The sequence below is a fragment of the Melozone crissalis genome, unplaced genomic scaffold (assembly GCF_028551555.1).
Source record: "Melozone crissalis strain CALT ecotype California unplaced genomic scaffold, PUWL_Pcris_2 ptg000006l_1, whole genome shotgun sequence".
Lineage (NCBI taxonomy): Eukaryota > Metazoa > Chordata > Aves > Passeriformes > Passerellidae > Melozone > Melozone crissalis.
In genome coordinates this window covers 20,518,301-20,535,430 of record NW_026535784.1, presented here as the reverse complement: position 1 = coordinate 20,535,430, position 17,130 = coordinate 20,518,301, and the positions used below count along the sequence as shown (strand labels likewise).

The 17,130-nt window shown below is 39.3% G+C and overlaps 1 protein-coding gene across 1 annotated transcript in view; it reads left to right on the top strand.

The window, feature by feature from the left end:
- The window catches only part of TEC (tec protein tyrosine kinase), a 28,420-nt gene extending 12,222 nt beyond the window's left edge, over positions 1-16,198 (top strand). Inside the window, exons 2-17 of the mRNA XM_054294331.1 lie at positions 1,679-1,780; positions 2,799-2,880; positions 4,409-4,537; positions 5,902-5,942; positions 6,403-6,584; positions 7,525-7,590; positions 9,268-9,322; positions 9,485-9,564; positions 10,092-10,225; positions 11,018-11,092; positions 11,796-11,967; positions 12,130-12,346; positions 12,874-12,938; positions 13,876-13,994; positions 14,342-14,499; positions 15,147-16,198. Of these exons, the coding sequence (XP_054150306.1) occupies positions 1,679-1,780; positions 2,799-2,880; positions 4,409-4,537; positions 5,902-5,942; positions 6,403-6,584; positions 7,525-7,590; positions 9,268-9,322; positions 9,485-9,564; positions 10,092-10,225; positions 11,018-11,092; positions 11,796-11,967; positions 12,130-12,346; positions 12,874-12,938; positions 13,876-13,994; positions 14,342-14,499; positions 15,147-15,224 (1,755 nt within the window). The 3' untranslated portion in view covers positions 15,225-16,198. The remainder of the gene's footprint in view (positions 1-1,678; positions 1,781-2,798; positions 2,881-4,408; positions 4,538-5,901; positions 5,943-6,402; positions 6,585-7,524; positions 7,591-9,267; positions 9,323-9,484; positions 9,565-10,091; positions 10,226-11,017; positions 11,093-11,795; positions 11,968-12,129; positions 12,347-12,873; positions 12,939-13,875; positions 13,995-14,341; positions 14,500-15,146) is intronic.
- Positions 16,199-17,130: the final 932 nt, after the last annotated feature.

The window sequence follows — 17,130 nt, the reverse complement described above, 5'->3', positions numbered from 1 at the left end:
CAAGTGGTGTATGTTTCAGTAACAACTTTTGGCTTTTGCATGAACTTTAGGGAGTCAATATTCAAGTAAGGGGATACCATAGAATATACTGAGTTTGGAGGTGACCAACATAAAATAAACAAAAAACTTAAAATGATTCTAAGTTTAAAATCCAAGGTTGCATACTTAGGACAAAATTATTTTTCAGTGTTACTTGATAAATCTTTGTAGTACAACTCACGGTAATGTTTATGTTTTACTTTTTTCTTTATGCTTGGTTTAAGTGCCTAATTCCCCCATACATTCCCCTTACAAAACCTACCTTTCTTTTGTGTGTATTGATTTTTCTGGTAACAAATAGGAGTTGCAGCTTTATCTGAACTTATCCCTTGTCATTCTTCCTGATGCTGACTATGATGTACATGAATTCTTTATTCATGTTTTCTCTGCACTAATCTATGTAAGACTCAGAGTGCTAAATGCATTTTAAGTGCTGATGAAGCTTCATGGGTAATTAACTGTAGTGTTTCTAGGGTGATGGAATCATAACTGCTGTGTTTGAAGTTGTTCTTTGCTTCTGTTGGCAAGGCTGTGTTTTCCATTGCTTGTGATTGTACCAGACTTCTGCTATTTGGGCTAAAATTTCCATCCCCAAGAGAGGAGCTGAGTAAGGATTAGCATATCTCAAAGAATTCAGTAATTGCTAATTATTTCCACATTGTGTGAACAGTGTCAGTCTTTCATAAGATGTACTCTGGACTGGATGTTCTGGATGTGCTTGGCAAATCAATTTTTTTGATGTGTATTAAATCAGTACCAGCCATGAGCTGCTACTGCTATTTTTTTGTTCTGGATTCCAGTAGAAACTTCCTCTCCTATTAGAGATTGGTTGTCCCAAAAGTGAGAGGTGGCACTGTACAGTCTGTCTGTGGATTTCAGTGTGGACTAAAGCCCAGTACACCTTCCACTCATTATCAGCTCTTCTTCCAAGGGGCTGCCTCTCCAGTGTGTTGAGCTACACTGTCATTACATGCACTGTGTAGCACCTGCTGAGCACCTGTGCCTTCTTTAAAATGCTCATAATTATCAGTGAAGGTGAATAAATCTCAGATTTAGTCTGTGCTTTTGACTTTGCTTCTCTGGGCTTCTGCTAGCCTTGTTCAAAGAAATTCCTTCAATACAGACCCCACTTTGGTCCAGGGTTACACCTGTATCTTCTGCCTTCTGTTTCATTAGGGACTTGTGTTGCCTGTGTAGCATCCAAATTTCTCTGGAACCTTAGTGGAACACTGCAGAAGCCTCCAAATGGGGGGAGCACTTCAGCAACAGAGCAAGGAAGCAGATGAGATTATACCAGTTTTATTCATAAACTCACCAAGGGGGAAGCACTTATTTTTTCTCAAGTTATTTTTTGTAAAGAAGAGTATATTAAGCTTAAAATCACATCTGATTGGAAACTTTCTATATAAAGAATTGGTACTTTTCACTAAGCAAATTTAATGTACTCAGTGCATTTTCACAAGTGCAGATCTTTATACTTTCAGTTTTCAGACAACTTCTCCAGCTAAAGTCACATAAAGTGAAATCACTTTTATAAGTGGGAAAGAAATCAAGATGCCTCTGCTGAAAAAAAAAAAAGATAATTAGATAAATTTGTTATCTTTTAACAAATGTTTTCTTTCCTTCTTTTCTCTTATAGAAAAAGTACAGAAAAGGATCTGTGGATATTTCAAGGATTAAATGTGTAGAAGTTGTAAAAAATGATGGTATTATTCCATGTCAAAATAAATATCCTTTTCAGGTATGTTTTCTAAATATAAAATACATCAATTAAAGTGCTCTTTTCAACAACACCAAGTCATTTGGACATAACCAATTTAATCTAAAATTACTCTCAATTCCAAATAATGAGCCCATTCTCTGTCTCTTTTGGGCTGGTAGGAGGTAATTCAGGATCAGTGTTAAAACACATCCCCTGCAAGCTCTGCTGCCCTTGCAGTCCCTTGCCTTGGGAGTTGGGCCACAGAAAACAACTTGGTTGTTATCTTTTCCTCACCCTCTCAGCTTGAATTTTGACTGGAAACTGCCTTGCCCTGTTCTTGTGCTGGAACAGGAGAGCTGACAGCCCAATTTACCAGTCTTCATTCCTTCACATTAAATTAAATCTAATTGCCATGAAATTATATCGGAATAAGAAAATCAAAATAAAAGGTGTTGGGTTTTTTTTTCCTGTTTCATTGTGAATTGAATGGAAATGAAAACAGAAAGCAAAGTGCGTAGAGGGGAAAAAGAAACATGTGGGGGTTGGATGCTTACTATTCCCTCCTTACTATAGAGGGAATGGTTGGAGTGAGGAGGAATTCCACTGCTGGAGAGGGGCAGCAGTGACTCTGATCCATTTTTGCCACAGCAATACTCTTTTTCTGCTAATACAAGCAGTGGAGATATACAAAAGAGTCACTCCAGAGCAATACTGAATCAGATGGGAGAATGTCTGATTGCAAAGTAGCTTTCATTCATTAAACAGAAGTATTTTTAGAAAAAGCACAGTGAAGAATGAACAAAGCAAAGCATGAAGCAAGCATTTAAAGGAATGCTGACAAGATAATATACCATTACAAAATTCTTCCTAATTCTCCTGAAAACATCGTATCAGAATAATTGCACCTTAATAACCTTTCCCAGTTTCTGTATTTCTTGCCTGAATACACTAATTTTGCCAAATGCAACAGTTATTTGTCTTACTCTGTTTCTTTAGGAAGAAATGAATTAACATTATGAGGTGAATGTACTTTGATTATTTCTTTTCTCCCCTCCAGGTTGTATATGATGCTAATACACTTTATATTTTTGCACCGAGTGCACAAAGCCGGGATCAGTGGGTGAGGAACCTGAAAGAAGGTAATGGGAGCTGCTTGTACTTCAACCCTAACATAGGCAGATAGCTTTGCCTGAGCTGTCTGCATGGGTTGGACTTTAGCTTGGTGCTGTGTTTTGGATTTGTGGCCAAAACAATGTTAAAAACATGCCAGTGTTGTGGTTGCTGCCGAGCAGCGCTTGCACAGCATGGAGAATTTGCCTTTTCCTTCCTCTTTTGCCCCCACACACCTGGGGTGGACAAGAGGCTGGGAGGTGACACAGCCAGGACAACAGGCTTGGTCTGACCAAAGGGATATTCCAAATAAAGTTGAGCTCAGCAATAAAAACTGGGATAGAGGAAGTCAGGGGTTAGGGTTTTTCCTTCCCTATTGGCTGCTGCACAGGGGTTGGCTGGGCACTGGTCTGCTTGTGGGAGATGGTGAGTGATTTACTTTACATTACTTCTGGGCTCTTTCTTTCTCTCTTTTGGTATTAAACTGTTTTTATCTCAAGCCGAAAGTTTTTATCTCTTGTCCTTTCTATTCCTTCCCCCATCCCATTGGGTTGTGGGAGTGGGTGAGTGCCTGCATAAGTGCTTAGCTGCTGGCTACATCAGCCCACCACAAATTACAAAAATGAAATGGTAGAGTTTCTGCTGCTCATATCTACCAATTTTAATTTTTATTGGGCCAGCTCATTGCTTGCATACACAGGGTGTGGTAACAGGTACTGAGAGCCTCAGATGCTCAGACTGATCTAGTTTGATTTTGTGAAGTGCAGCTGCAATCAGAATTTGACTCTGCTTTTGCACAATTAGTTAAAAAGTTTATCCAAGCTAGTTGATAGCATCACTGGAAAGTTTTGTTTGGATGTAGCTAGACAACATTGTGGCCTTAAGCTGGTGTAAAATGATAGGAGGTATCTCTGCTGAGATGTGATTAGATAGTTGCTTTCACAGTAAGTAAAGGTGTTTTTTTAATTTGTCTCTTAATGCCCTCTCTCACCATCAGGTGCTCACATTAATTACAGATGGTCTGTAAAGTAATAAGAAATTATTTCTGAGCTGGGGTCAGGGGGCAAGGAGCGACCTCTGAAACTCAGCAAGCCCCTAGCATGGGGTAAGCAGCTTTCCAGGCCAAAATGATGAATTGTGCTGCGGAATAGAGATAAATATCAGCTCCCTTTCCCTCCAGAACACTGTTTGTAGATGAATTTGAGTCACTTGCAACAGCAGTAAAGGAGGAGGCAGAGCTCCCAAAGCCTACACAGCTGCCTGACTGTTCCCAGTGGTGCAGGGTCTCCTTTCACTGATGCACCAAACCCCTGCTAGGATGGCTGGTGTAGGGGGGAGTATGGCATACCCTTCTGGAATTAAGTTACTACCTTAAACATATCCTCTGTGATTGTTTTATCACCTCCATGTAAACTTGCAAGAAGAGATGCCATGCCAAAGTAAGGGCAAGCAAAGATTATGCCTCATGTTAAAGATATTGTAATATGTATTAAAAATTACCCTCTTGCAGACTTCTTTTGTTGTATATTTCAATATATGCTCTTTTTCTTCTTGTAGAAATAAAGAACAACAGCAATATAATGGTAAAATATCATCCTAAATTCTGGACAGAGGGAATTTATCAGTGCTGTAGGCAGACAGAAAAATTAGCACCTGGCTGTGAAAAATATAGTCTTTTTGAAAACAGTAAGTACATACATTTTCTTATGAAGTTCTTCTGGTATATTTTTCTGTATTTTTATATGATCCTGTTGTCACACCTGAATGCCCTGGGTATTAGGCAAATTTGTAGAGCAGAGTCAATTGCTGGTACTGTACCTAAAGTAAGACAAAAATAATTACCAAGCATTCTGTAAAAAATAGAAAAGCCAGAAAAATATCCTTGGAAAGAAAAAAAAGTTTAGATAAATCTGAAAGAAGTTATTGGAGTTGCTGAATTTCATTTGGTTTTTTTCTCCCATTTGAAACTTATTTGACCAAGGGTTTACCTTAGACTGAGGATAAAACCTTATGGTAAAAAGATTCAGCTGCAAATCTTGCCAGCTCTTCAGTTATTTATTGAAACCTCTGCATAGCCATATGAAGGAATAATAACTGCATTGCATTCAGTGTTCCTACACCAAGCTAAAAATGATACAAGATTTAATATATTTACAGACACTGGATATCAGACACTCAGAGGTTTGTAAATGCCCCTGTGCTAAGCCTGGATGAGCTGTGACTTTTTCCAGGCTCCAGACTGCAGGTTCTGCTGATTCGGCAGTGGATGCTGTAGTGTGCATTGTTGTGGCACTGCAATATTGTCCAACAAAGGAGCTAGTAATTATCCAGTCCTTGATTTAAAGAAAATTCTGTTGTAGGGAAAGACATTGAGCCATTGCTTATCTCCCAGTTAAATCTGTGGCACCCAATGATTTCTTATGTCTGCACAGGCAGTCAGGGGGACCTGGGCATTTAGTAGCATTAGAAGACTTGCAGTACAAACAGGGGCTCATGGCTGATCTGATTCAGCAAAGTGAAAAGCATGACTATAGCTCAACGTTTTAAATGCATGAAAAAAGCATTGCAGGGGGGAAAAAAAAATTGGATCTGAGACATGTAATAAGAAAATACCTACAACTGTTACACATTGTTTAGCGAGGCAGGGTTCAGGGGCTTATGTTTTTTAAAAGGGCAGATGTTAATACCAACAGACTTTTAGATCATCATGCTGAAAAGAACGCAGCTTCTTTTTCATCTCTATCCCTTTTTTATTTCTCATAATTTTTTGCATCTGAGGGCTGGTTCAGAGCTCTCTGTGGCATGCTCTGGTGTGCCATAGATGTTGCCAAATCTGTGGTCGATGTAACCTGCTGGCTGATTTGGGATGTTTTTGCAAGAATATTTAATCACTTTTCCTATAGCTTAATTGGAGTTGTCTTTGCTTTCTGAATTTCTAAGCCATACTGAAGGCTTATTCAAGCCTAATCTGAAATTTAAACCTTTTATTTAATTTTGAGATTTTTAGCTAAATGAATAGGCATAAATCCTCTCCTGTGCTTTGTTTCTAGATGTAATGAGATTGTCTTCTTCAATGCCAGAAAAAAGTGCGGTAGGTAGAATCTTTAAAACATTGAACAGATAATTACTGCTTTTTGAAACAGTGCTTACATTTCTCAAAATACTTGCTGTATCCTGGAGCAAAGGTCTATTTCTGGATGCATCAATTGGCATCATGCTCTATCTCAGGGTGAAAAAAATCCCACTGAAATTTAGCTGCATCTGTTAGCTGTGTCTGTACTGCTGGTGGAAGATGTGGGCAAAAAGCAAACGCCAGCCAGCTTTGCTGTGTACTGGCAGCTGCAGGGCTGCAGCACAAACCAGCCCCATGGATGGCACCTGCATGTTTGCCTCCCCTGCCCCAGCTGCCCCCCAGGCCTAGCCCAGCTTTTGCCTCCAGGATGCACAGGTGGGATGGTGAGGGTGAATGGGGCGGGAAGGTGGAGCAGCATGGGATGATAATGAAAATTTATAATGGTAATGATAATTTAATAATGTTGTGTTGTTTTCAGAGAAGGCCTCCTCCACCTGTTCCTCCAGTTGAAGAAAATGGGAATGAAGAGGAGGAGATAGTAGTAGCAATGTATGACTTTGAACCTACAGAACACCATGATTTAAGATTAGAGAAAGGTGAAGAATACACAGTGATTGAGAAGAATGACATTCATTGGTGGAAAGCAAGAGACAAATATGGGTAAAAATGAGTTCCTTATTTTTTGTTATGAAGTTCAAAAGTCTGTTTTCATGTTGTAGAAGTTCATATTGACTATGTATCAAGAAATAACTGTGTTAGACTCTACATTAGGCCCAGGCTCTGAAATCTCATCCATGCATTCTCATGCAGAAACCAATTTTTAAAAGGGCAGTGCTCAACAGATAGATTGTGGGACCCGAGTGCAAAGACAGTTCCAGAACTGGAAGCCTTTCCAATTATGTTTACTTTCCAACTTTATAGTTCCACAATTAAAGCACCAGCCATCCTTTAAAACCTCACTAGACTGGTAAAGTATTCCCTCTTCCCAGGGGAACATCTCATTAGGGTGCAATATGGTTAACATTTAGCTCAGCAGGCTCTAACTTCCAGACTTGAATAATCATCCTTTTACTTAATAGCTGGATCATTAGGGACAATCTTTGAATAAGTTGAGAGAGAATTGCAGTGAGATGCTGTAATGACTACTACTTTACATTCCCTGTATTAGAATTTTCCCTGTGGTTTCAAAGATGAAAGTTTTCATATTTCAATATTTATCAGGTTCCTGTTGCCATATGTTATGGGTAATTGTGAGTTATCAGACTGTGCCAGGCTCCACACATATTTCCCCTGACTGACTGGGACTTCTGAGTGCAGAAGAGTGACAGAGCAGCAGATAGTTTCTCACTTTCCTTCATCCCTTCTGCTGTTTTCTTGGACACTTTTGCTGCCCATGACACTTTTCTAGGGATGCTGAAAGTTAATGTGGAAATGCTGATGTGGAAAATTAGTTTCTGAATAATAAGTAGTAGGGTGGGTGGGTCAGTAATTAATAAATTACATTGAGAGACCTCTCATAATTAGCAGAATGAAACAACTGTCTTCTAGGCATGCAATTTTACATGTTTTCACTCAGATGATATATTCTACATTTTTTTAGAAAACAAGGATATATTCCAAGCAACTATGTAACAGGAAAGAAGTCCAACAACCTTGATCAATATGAGTAAGTTGGAATTCCATAAAATGAAACCGATGCTTCAAGAATGACAATGTATTTTTAACATTTTGAAAGCAACTGCTCAGCTAGAAGTTAAACTTAAGCAACTGAAATAGGCACATATTTCTTCAGATTCTCCTCATTGGTTTTGTTAGGATTTATAATGTAAAATCAAGTCAGCAAGACAGCCATCAGCCTGTGGTATTTAGGCTGTCATGGTTAAAGCAAAATTCCCCTCTTAATCCTCTGGTAGGCAAAGGGAAACTTTGAAGGAAATTTACCCATTTTAAGTGTGCTAAATGCTGTTTTAATAGTAAAGTGACATGTCTGTCCAAAGTTTGTAGCAGTAAACACTAGAGGAGAAAACAGTGAAAGTCACTCCAAATAAACATAAAAGATTGGATATTTTGGAAGCTCTAGTTTTCAAGAAAATATGTAGTTCAATGCATTTCAGTGTAACTTAACAGCCATAAATGTCTAGCTTTTTTTTTTTTTAATACTTTTTCCAGTTGATGTTTAATTAGGGAGCACTTATTTAAGAACATCAGGGTAAAATTTAACATGATAGTCTCCAAACCTGTTCTTGATGCTCAAACATCATTGTAGGATAAACTGTTATGTCTGAGAATTTAGGACATACTTAATGACTTTTAGATAAAATGGAACTGTCAGAAAATAATAAATAAAACCAATGTTCAAAGCTATGTTAGTAGCTCCAAAACTTTACTCTCAGCTATATATGGCTCCTACTTGCCATGTTTTGACAGAAGACAGAATTTCATCTGGGATTTTGCCCTTAGCTTGACTAGAGGGAATTCTTTGTTGCTTTCTCATCTTAAAAGCTCTTGCTAAGAGCTCTGTTCAGCTGTGGGCTGGCCTGCAGGGCTGGCAGAAAGGGAAGGAAGGAACTGCCTTATCTGGTCCAGCCACTTTGTGCTTTTACCACCTTGGGGCCAAAATTCTGAGTCACTGTGCAGCCCAGGGAGCATTACTCCAGGTCGTCTACCAACTGCAAGAAACCACTGTCTCCTGAGCAGGCACAATCTGATTAAAGGCTGCTGTGCCACTTCCCTGCTTGGTTCCTGAAATAACAGCACAGCTCAAAACAACTGCACCCCTCCATTTGAAAACTGCCTGGTTTTCCTTTTTTTGTTGTTCTCTGTGACTGGCTGACATGCTGGTGCTTCTGTAGCTGCTTTAACCTGCCCATGCAGCTCAGAGATGTGCAGCCATGGCACTTAATTCAGAGTTTCACCTTTGCTAGGTGGGTCCTCCCTGGGAGCCCAGAGGTGTGGGGTACTGAATGGCAGAGCAGTGTGGCAGCAGCTCCACGGGTGGTTTGACTGGTGTGCAGGCAGCTGCTTCCCAGAGCTGCCAGCCTTCCCCTTGGGCTGCTCTTCTCAGCAACTGCTGCCATCAGCCTGGGTGTGTTGGACAAGTGTTGTTTCCAAAAACTTACATCAGTTCCCTGGGCTTTTGTGGGATGGATTTATTTCAGGGCTTTTTTATGGGACAACTGCACTGTGTGGTAGAGACTTATTTTTGCATGTTATCAAAGGTTCAATTCTTGATTTTCATTTATCATAAAATTATTTAATCTCTAGCTTCATAACACTTTGCTTACAGCATTTTAGGCAAATCATGCACCTTGAGGAAGTTTTATTTACTGATGTTGTGTTGCAGGTGGTACAGCCGAAACCTGAACAGAAGCAAGGCAGAGCAGCTCCTCAGAAATGAGGTGAGCACATCAGCCTGGTAGTATCAACTGTGAAATTCACTTTAAGTAGCTTCTTTAGTTAAAGCAGAAGCTTATTTTGGCAAATGCATGTCTGGAACCAAGTGAAAGATTCATGTTGCTTAAAACCAGTTGCTCAGAACTGTCAATGTGCTTGTGTTTTAGGATAAAGAAGGTGGTTTTGTGGTGAGAGACTCCAGTCAGCCTGGCCTGTATACTGTTTCCCTTTACACAAAATTTGGAGGGTGAGTTTCTGTGTTTTCTCTGCACACCTTGTCTCATCTGAATCCATTTGTATCTGTATCCAAATTCATTGGCTGGGGGAAAGCCAGGACAAGGCTCAATAAAGAAATGGGCTGCTGATAAAAAAGAGGGGTGACTAAAATGAACTTCTCAACTCCATGGTTAGCTCCCAATTGGTTTAATCCAGCATACACCTTAACCCCAACCCACAGCAGGAGGATTTGCTCTCCCACCCCATTTGGTCTCTTCTCTCCTGCCAGTCTGCATGTGTGAGCTGGTCTGGGGAGCTCACTGGGCTGAAAATTAACCTTTTCTGGGTTAATCTTCAACTTGGTTTGAGCACTGAGATGAAGGCGAGTCGCCAGTTCTTTGGATATTTGATATTCAAGCCATTCCCAGAGCATGAGGTGCTCTGCACCTGTGCTGGCCCTTTCAGTTTACTTTTCCTTGTCAATGTGCTCCTCTTAAAAATTCACCACAAATGACATGATATTATTACTAATGGTTATTTGCTTTTTTTTTTTTCCAGGGAAGGTTCATCAGGAATAAGACACTACCATATAAAAGAAACCATGACATCACCAAAACAGTACTACCTCGCAGAAAAACATCTCTTTAACTCCATTCCAGAAATAATTGAATATCACAGCCATAATGCAGCAGGTAGATGGATTGGATTCTTTCTATCACTTAAGGTTGATTTGAAAAGGAGATTGAGACATTTTATTGTTTGAATGAAATTTTGGGGGGGTTTGTGGATCCTTCCTTTTCAGGGAAGCCATGAAACACTGTAGTTTCACATTATTTCAATAATGACAGTAATTTGAAAGGTTTTGTGCATGTGTGTATGTATATATATGTGTGTACATACGATGTATAAAATGTTCCTTCCCCAGAGTAACAGAAGAATAGTTGTATCAAGTCAGGAAAACTTTTCCCCTTAGCTCCACATAGTGCTTCTATCAGCTGCCTGTAACCCACAGTAGATGAATAGGGATGGTACTTCCCCAGAAAACTCTCCAGACCCTACCTTTTTACCTGCTGCTCACTGCCACTTGAAATAATCTAACCTTCCCATACAGCAAACGGTTGAGGAGAACAATAATGTGTTGTTCAGAAAATCCCTACTCCAGATCCATAGCTGATGGCTGATGCTGATCTCTGCCCTCTGTATGATGGAATGGGGAGAGGATAGGAATTGAGTTCAAGGCACAGATACTAATACTTCTTTTTTCCAAGTCTTGTCTGTGCATTAATCTCACTCAAGAGCTATAATTTCCAGATCTTTGCATCAAACTCAGACGGCTCAGCATTTCCTCATGCCCACTTTTAATTTATTATAACTGATTTTTCTACATATTCTTAATTGTAGTCTGCAGTGAACAAGAGGCTGAGTTGCTGCCTGGTGCTGTTTCAGAAGTAAACTGTGTCTCTTGAATTGTCATTGAACCTCAGGTCTCGTTACCAGGCTGCGCTACCCAGTGACCCCAAAGAGGACGACAGCACCCACAACAGCAGGATTCAGCTATGGTGATTGCCTGTTATGTTCATCTACGCTTATTCTAATGATTTTAGCTATGCTGAGATGCTACAGTACTTTCTAAAAGTTTTGAAAAGATCTGATTCTGTGCTGTGATTGGCAATATGAACTTACACTGGTCCAAGCTGTACTTTCAAGACCCTTGCACAGAGTATCAGCGTGCAGAGGCGCCACGTGCCACTGGTGCTCCAGGAGAATTTGGTCTTTTCCTCCCTGCTTTCTGCCATGGATATCTTGAGCTTTGCCCAATTAGAGAGCTGTGCTTTTGGTTCCTTTGTAAGTCTCCAGACTTCTGACTCAAACTTGACCCTTTGATCCTTGTTGAGGGGTTACTGTTTTATAATATAAATTTAAAATAGCCATTTTTCAAGTGTGGTGATGTGAGCAACTTCTTTACATTGGCACAACTTTGTGGTGGCATTTTGTTGAAGTCAAATCTGATAGTATCAGTATGTAATTACTGGCCTCAGGAAAGTTTGAATTTTGACTTCTGTGTTAGTCAGGAGCTGCTTAAAGGTCACGTCCACCTGAAAGTTTGTTTTGTGAAGTACAGAAGTGTTCAGTTTTCAAGTTAATTCTCAGACATCTTCTACCTAAATTACTTAATTTGCTACTAGTCCAGTTTCTATTTCCTCTTCCTTATCCTCTGCCAGCTCAGGAGGTTCCTTAGCTGTTTTTTAACTTTTTTTACAGAGAAGTGGGAGATCAACCCCTCAGAGCTGACCTTCATGAGGGAGCTGGGGAGCGGCCTGTTCGGCGTGGTGCGCCTCGGGAAGTGGAGGGCGCAGTACAAGGTGGCCATCAAGGCAATTCGGGAAGGTGCCATGTATGAGGAGGACTTCATTGAAGAAGCTAAAGTAATGATGTGAGTTGTGCGCTTGGCACTTTGATTTCCAGTCCTAGGCCTCTGATGCTGTATACTGATTATAAATAAACTCTGGGGGAGGTGGTATTTCTGCAGTTTTGTGTGCTGGAGGAGTAGCACTGCGTGGAGGAAGTAATAACGACATGATCTCAATCTTTTCAGGAAGCTAACTCATCCTAAACTAGTTCAGCTGTACGGTGTGTGCACACAGCAGAGGCCCATCTACATCGTGACAGAGTTCATGGAGCATGGCTGCCTTCTCAATTACCTGAGACAAAAACGGGGAGTTTTGAGTAAAGACACTCTGCTTACTATGTGCCAGGATGTGTGTGAGGGAATGGAGTACCTGGAGAGGAACAGCTTTATCCACAGAGATCTGGTAACATCCCATTAGGCAATACAGTCCTCTTTGAAATTTTTATTTTTGAATGTACCTATTCCTTTTTGACATGGTCTGTTTGTTTACAACTGCTTCTGTTCTTGCAGAAAATTGAGTGGATGAAGTTGGCTCTTTATGGTCTAGTCAAGTCTCTAAAACTGCTCTGTACAAAAAATCATGAGAGATTTTTCTCTCCTAAGAAAATGGAATAAAATCTCTCTGAAATATTTATAAATAGTAGCGATTTGTGCTGATATAACAGCCTATCTCCTTTCTATATTGGTGCCATTTTCACCACACATTAATCCCTTGAGATGATAATTTTTTCCTGGTTATCTTTTACACAGTAGTGTAGTTGTGAAAATGGTGCTATCAAGAGGAGATGCACATGTACTTTTTATAATGAGAGTACACCACTGAACGTGGTAAACTTGCTAAGCAATGAATACAATGACATGAGTAGATTGCTGTAATTTGTCTGCAAGAGACTCCAAGTTTTCATCCAGCTCTAACCATTCCCATTGCAGGCTGCCAGGAACTGCTTGGTGAGTGACTCAGGAGTGGTCAAAGTCTCGGATTTTGGAATGACGAGGTATGTGTGAGTGTGCAAATGCATTTATGGAGATTTGGGAAAATTCACCTAAGCCTTGTACTTGGCCCAAAGGCAACACAGACCAAGCAAAATTGCATACAAAGATGATCTTTTTTGGCCTCTTCTTTTTGGTTTTTTGGGGTTTGTTTTGCTTTTTTCTTTTCTGGTGTCTTTAATACTTGCTGGTTCTCTGTTGATTTCCTCACTCATTTTAAAAAAGACAGAGTTTGTGTTTCAGAGAGCAGAGCTCCTGCAGAGATAATAGTTAAACTGTATTTTGTTAAATAGATGTTAGTAAGAGGCTGTTCAGTGAGTTTGGGATTCTCTTGGGATCGATGTTTCAGAGTTGTGCTGGCTGAAGGGCTGGGAGATGCTGAGATCTGGAGGGGGGTTAATTTCCTGCCCTTGTTAGCACCTGCGTGGGTGATGTGTTGGTGAGGCAGTGGTGGGAACGGCTCTTCCAAGAAAGGTGTTAAAGCACCGTGGTTTGACTTTTGCCACATCTCTGTGCTGCTAAGTTTCTATGTCCCCTGACAGCTGAACTCAAACTGGCTGCTGAAAAACAGAACATGAAATTTCTGCTTTTCCCTCATTTCCTCTCATAATAGAGATGTTTAACTTGCAGGTGGCCTAGACCTGTGTTGTATAGCTAATAAATCACAAGAGAGGACTCTGGGGTAATATGAAAAAAGAACAGTTGTGGCTGAAGCAGTAGTACTGCCCCAGGGAAGCTATTTTTATCTTATGATGCTAACGCCCATGGCCATTAGGTGGCAATATGAGCTTCTAGTACTCCAATCCAAAGCTAAATTAAAATTTGCAGGTTTGGAGACTGACAGAAGGATATCAGAAGGCTATCATGTCTCTCTCTTTTTTTCTTTTTTTTTTTTTTTTTTTTTTTTTTTTTTTTTTTTGTGTGTGTGTGTGTTTTTTTAAGGTATGTCCTTGATGACCAATACACAAGTTCTTCAGGGGCTAAATTTCCTGTCAAATGGTGTCCCCCAGAAGTCTTTAATTACAGCCGATTCAGCAGCAAGTCAGATGTCTGGTCATTTGGTAAGATATTCATCATGGAAAGAAAGTTTATTTTTTATATTTTATCAGTAGCAGTTAAGCTCTGGTTATTGGGAAGGATTCAGACATCTGAGAAGAAGCTCAGAGAAATCATTTGCCATGGTTTTATTTGTGATAAAGTTCCAGAGACACATTTAGTTCTGTTATTCATTAAAACCCATGCTACTAGAATAACAGATTTTCAGTGATGACACATGTGAAAAGTGTCTAGAATATGGATCTCAAACTATTTATCTTTCAGAAAGCCTGAGTCCAGGGCTCAAAATAAACACATAAGTTTAATGAACACATATGTTTAAGGAGTTACTTCTTCTTTTTTTTCCCTGCAGGTGTTTTAATGTGGGAAGTATATACAGAAGGAAAAATGCCTTTTGAAAAAAGCTCCAACTATGAAGTGGTAACAATGGTTAGCCAAGGACATCGCTTGTATCGGCCCAAGCTGGCCTGTAAGCAGATGTATGAAATGATGATGATGTGCTGGCAGGAGGTATGTATTCATGTACATATATTTAAATTTTGTTTGGTCTTTGAATTGAAATAAAGGTTGATCTAGAAACGGCAGTTATGTTCTCTAGAGCAGCGTTCTGAGTGCATCCAGGTCTCTCAGCTATTCATGTGCAACTGAACTAGAGCTCTGATAAGATAAAACATTGAAGAAATTTCTATTAAATAAATGAACTGTCAGATTAAGTATGTGAAGGCATTTAGTAACAAAATTAAATCATTTCTTATTTCAGAGGTCAGAAAATACAGCTGATATAAAAGAGGCATCAGAGAATGACACCCAAAATTCTTAGGAGCATGAACAACTTGCAGAAAGAAAGACTGGAGCAGTTCATTGGGGAGGGTGGGAATGGGGAAGAAAAATAAAAAGGTGTAAAACTATGCAAATTATTTAATTATATAAAGAGTGTAGCCCAGCTACACCTATTTATGCCTTTTCAAAACATAAAGAAAAGTGTGGCTTACTGAGATTAAGTGATACATCCCAAAATCCAGACAAGGAAATATTTTTACATTTAATACTTAATGAAATGCTAAATTCCTCACCAAAGAATGATGATATGTCCAGTAATTTATCAAAATCAACACAACTTTATTGATTTCTGATCACAGCATGCTTTTTATTTTTAGAAACCAGAGGAACGCCCAACTTTTGAAGAGTTGCTTCATGCAATCATTGACATTGCAGAGAGTGAAGATGCTTTTTGAAAAATGGCAACAGCAGCACAAGCAGAGAAAATAAGGCACTTCCCAGAGATATGTGCCTTCATAATTTCTTTTTAATAACTTGATCCTGTAAGCTGTTGGGTGCTGCTAAATAAACAATGTGGGGAACCTGTAATATCTGATGCACTCCAGAACAAGGAGAATTTTCCATGATGTCGGGAAATGAGCACAGTATCTTCAGCAATATTAGCAATCTCTGTATTTTCTCTGAAAAGTCAGCATAGCTGTAAAGTTTAGCTCTTTATGGAGGTAGAAAATGTGGCTAGAGGCCAGGAACCTCATTTGTATTTAATAGGTTGGATTCATGTACATACAGTCCACGTTTCTGGGTTTCTCTTTACATGGGTAGTAGCATTAGTAGTGATTTGCCTGCTTAAAAATGGAAGGTATCTATAAATGGCTTTTTACTGACACTGAAATGTTTCCAGAGATTCTCCAGAAACGTTCTTTTTCTTGGTTGGTGGGTGTTTATCAAGAAGACAAAATGCACCTCTTTCATTTGCACATAGTAAGTTGTTGCCAGCTCAGTTTAGCATAACACTCTAAAAGCTGTGCTTCATGAGCCATGATATGCCTGGAGTCATTGTAAAGTTGGTTTACCAGAGATCTCCCATGCTTAGTCTTCATGTTGCTAATGAAAAATAAGTCCAAGATTCACCACAACTGGCTGTGAGTGAACCATAGTACCATGTTTTGGATTAATTTTAAAATTATTTATATGCTGTATGTACTGTAAATATATAAATTGAATGCATTTATTTATATAAAGTGGGGGGTTTTTGTCTTGAAATGTTTAAGCAAAAATTTGTCCTTCCTTCACTTAAACACACAATTATACAGGGAGTTGTAAATGAAAGAAATTCTCGAATGTGTTTAGGAGGGGCTCGTGTTTCTGTCTGTTGTCTGTACATACAGTGATCTAACCTTTTGTTCATAACAGGAGATATCATACTGCATGTGTGTGTAAATAAACTGAATGTTAACTATTGTTTGGAACCAACTAATTTGTAGCCTATAATTTACTGTCAATGCATCATAAGTCAAACGAATTGTTCACATGAATATGGCATTATGGTAAGGCATGTATATATAGATATGTACCTATATAGATATATACACTTTGGTGTGTATACAGACACTCTCTGTCTCTTTAAATATATATGTATATATCTATATGGTGGAATGAATACATATTTAAATGAATTTGGCCACGATGAAATGTTCAGCATTACCTGAACTTTCCTTGGAAGTTACATGCCCTGTCCCCTCTGCTGGAGGCTAACATCTCCAGAGTCTTGCTGAAGCCTACTTCAGTTAACCTCACTTTGTAACAGTGCATATGAGGGCTATTTGTACTCCCGTTTCACTGTAGTCACCTTCTAAGGAGCTCTGTTAAATGTTTTCATTTTCTGTTGCTACTTGTGCTGTTGTGCCATGTGTAATAGGAAATAGATTGCAACAAAAGTTATTTTTGCAAGTAGTCAGAGAGAAGTATGATGAATTTACTTTCCAATGAAGTTATTAAGAGTAACCATAGTTAGCTTAATACATTCCATCATTCTGGCATTGGAGTATTTCAATTTAGAGATGTCCAGATTCCCACACTGCTTTGCTTAATGTTTGCCTTTATGTTCAAAAGGAGGAAGCCTCCTCTTTCTTGGAAGAAGTGCTTTCCTTTTCTCATGCTATTCTATTGAAAAGCTGCAGGCTGCCAGAAACGTTCAAATGCCTATTTCCATCATGACAAAGTCTCAGAAGATTATTCCAACCATGCAGACTAACTTGTCAAATTGCTGAGTCCAAAACCACTCTCCAATCAATACCAACAGCAAGCATTGCTGAAAGGGAAAATCTAGTAGAAAAAGTAGTGGAAAAAGCAATGTGGAAC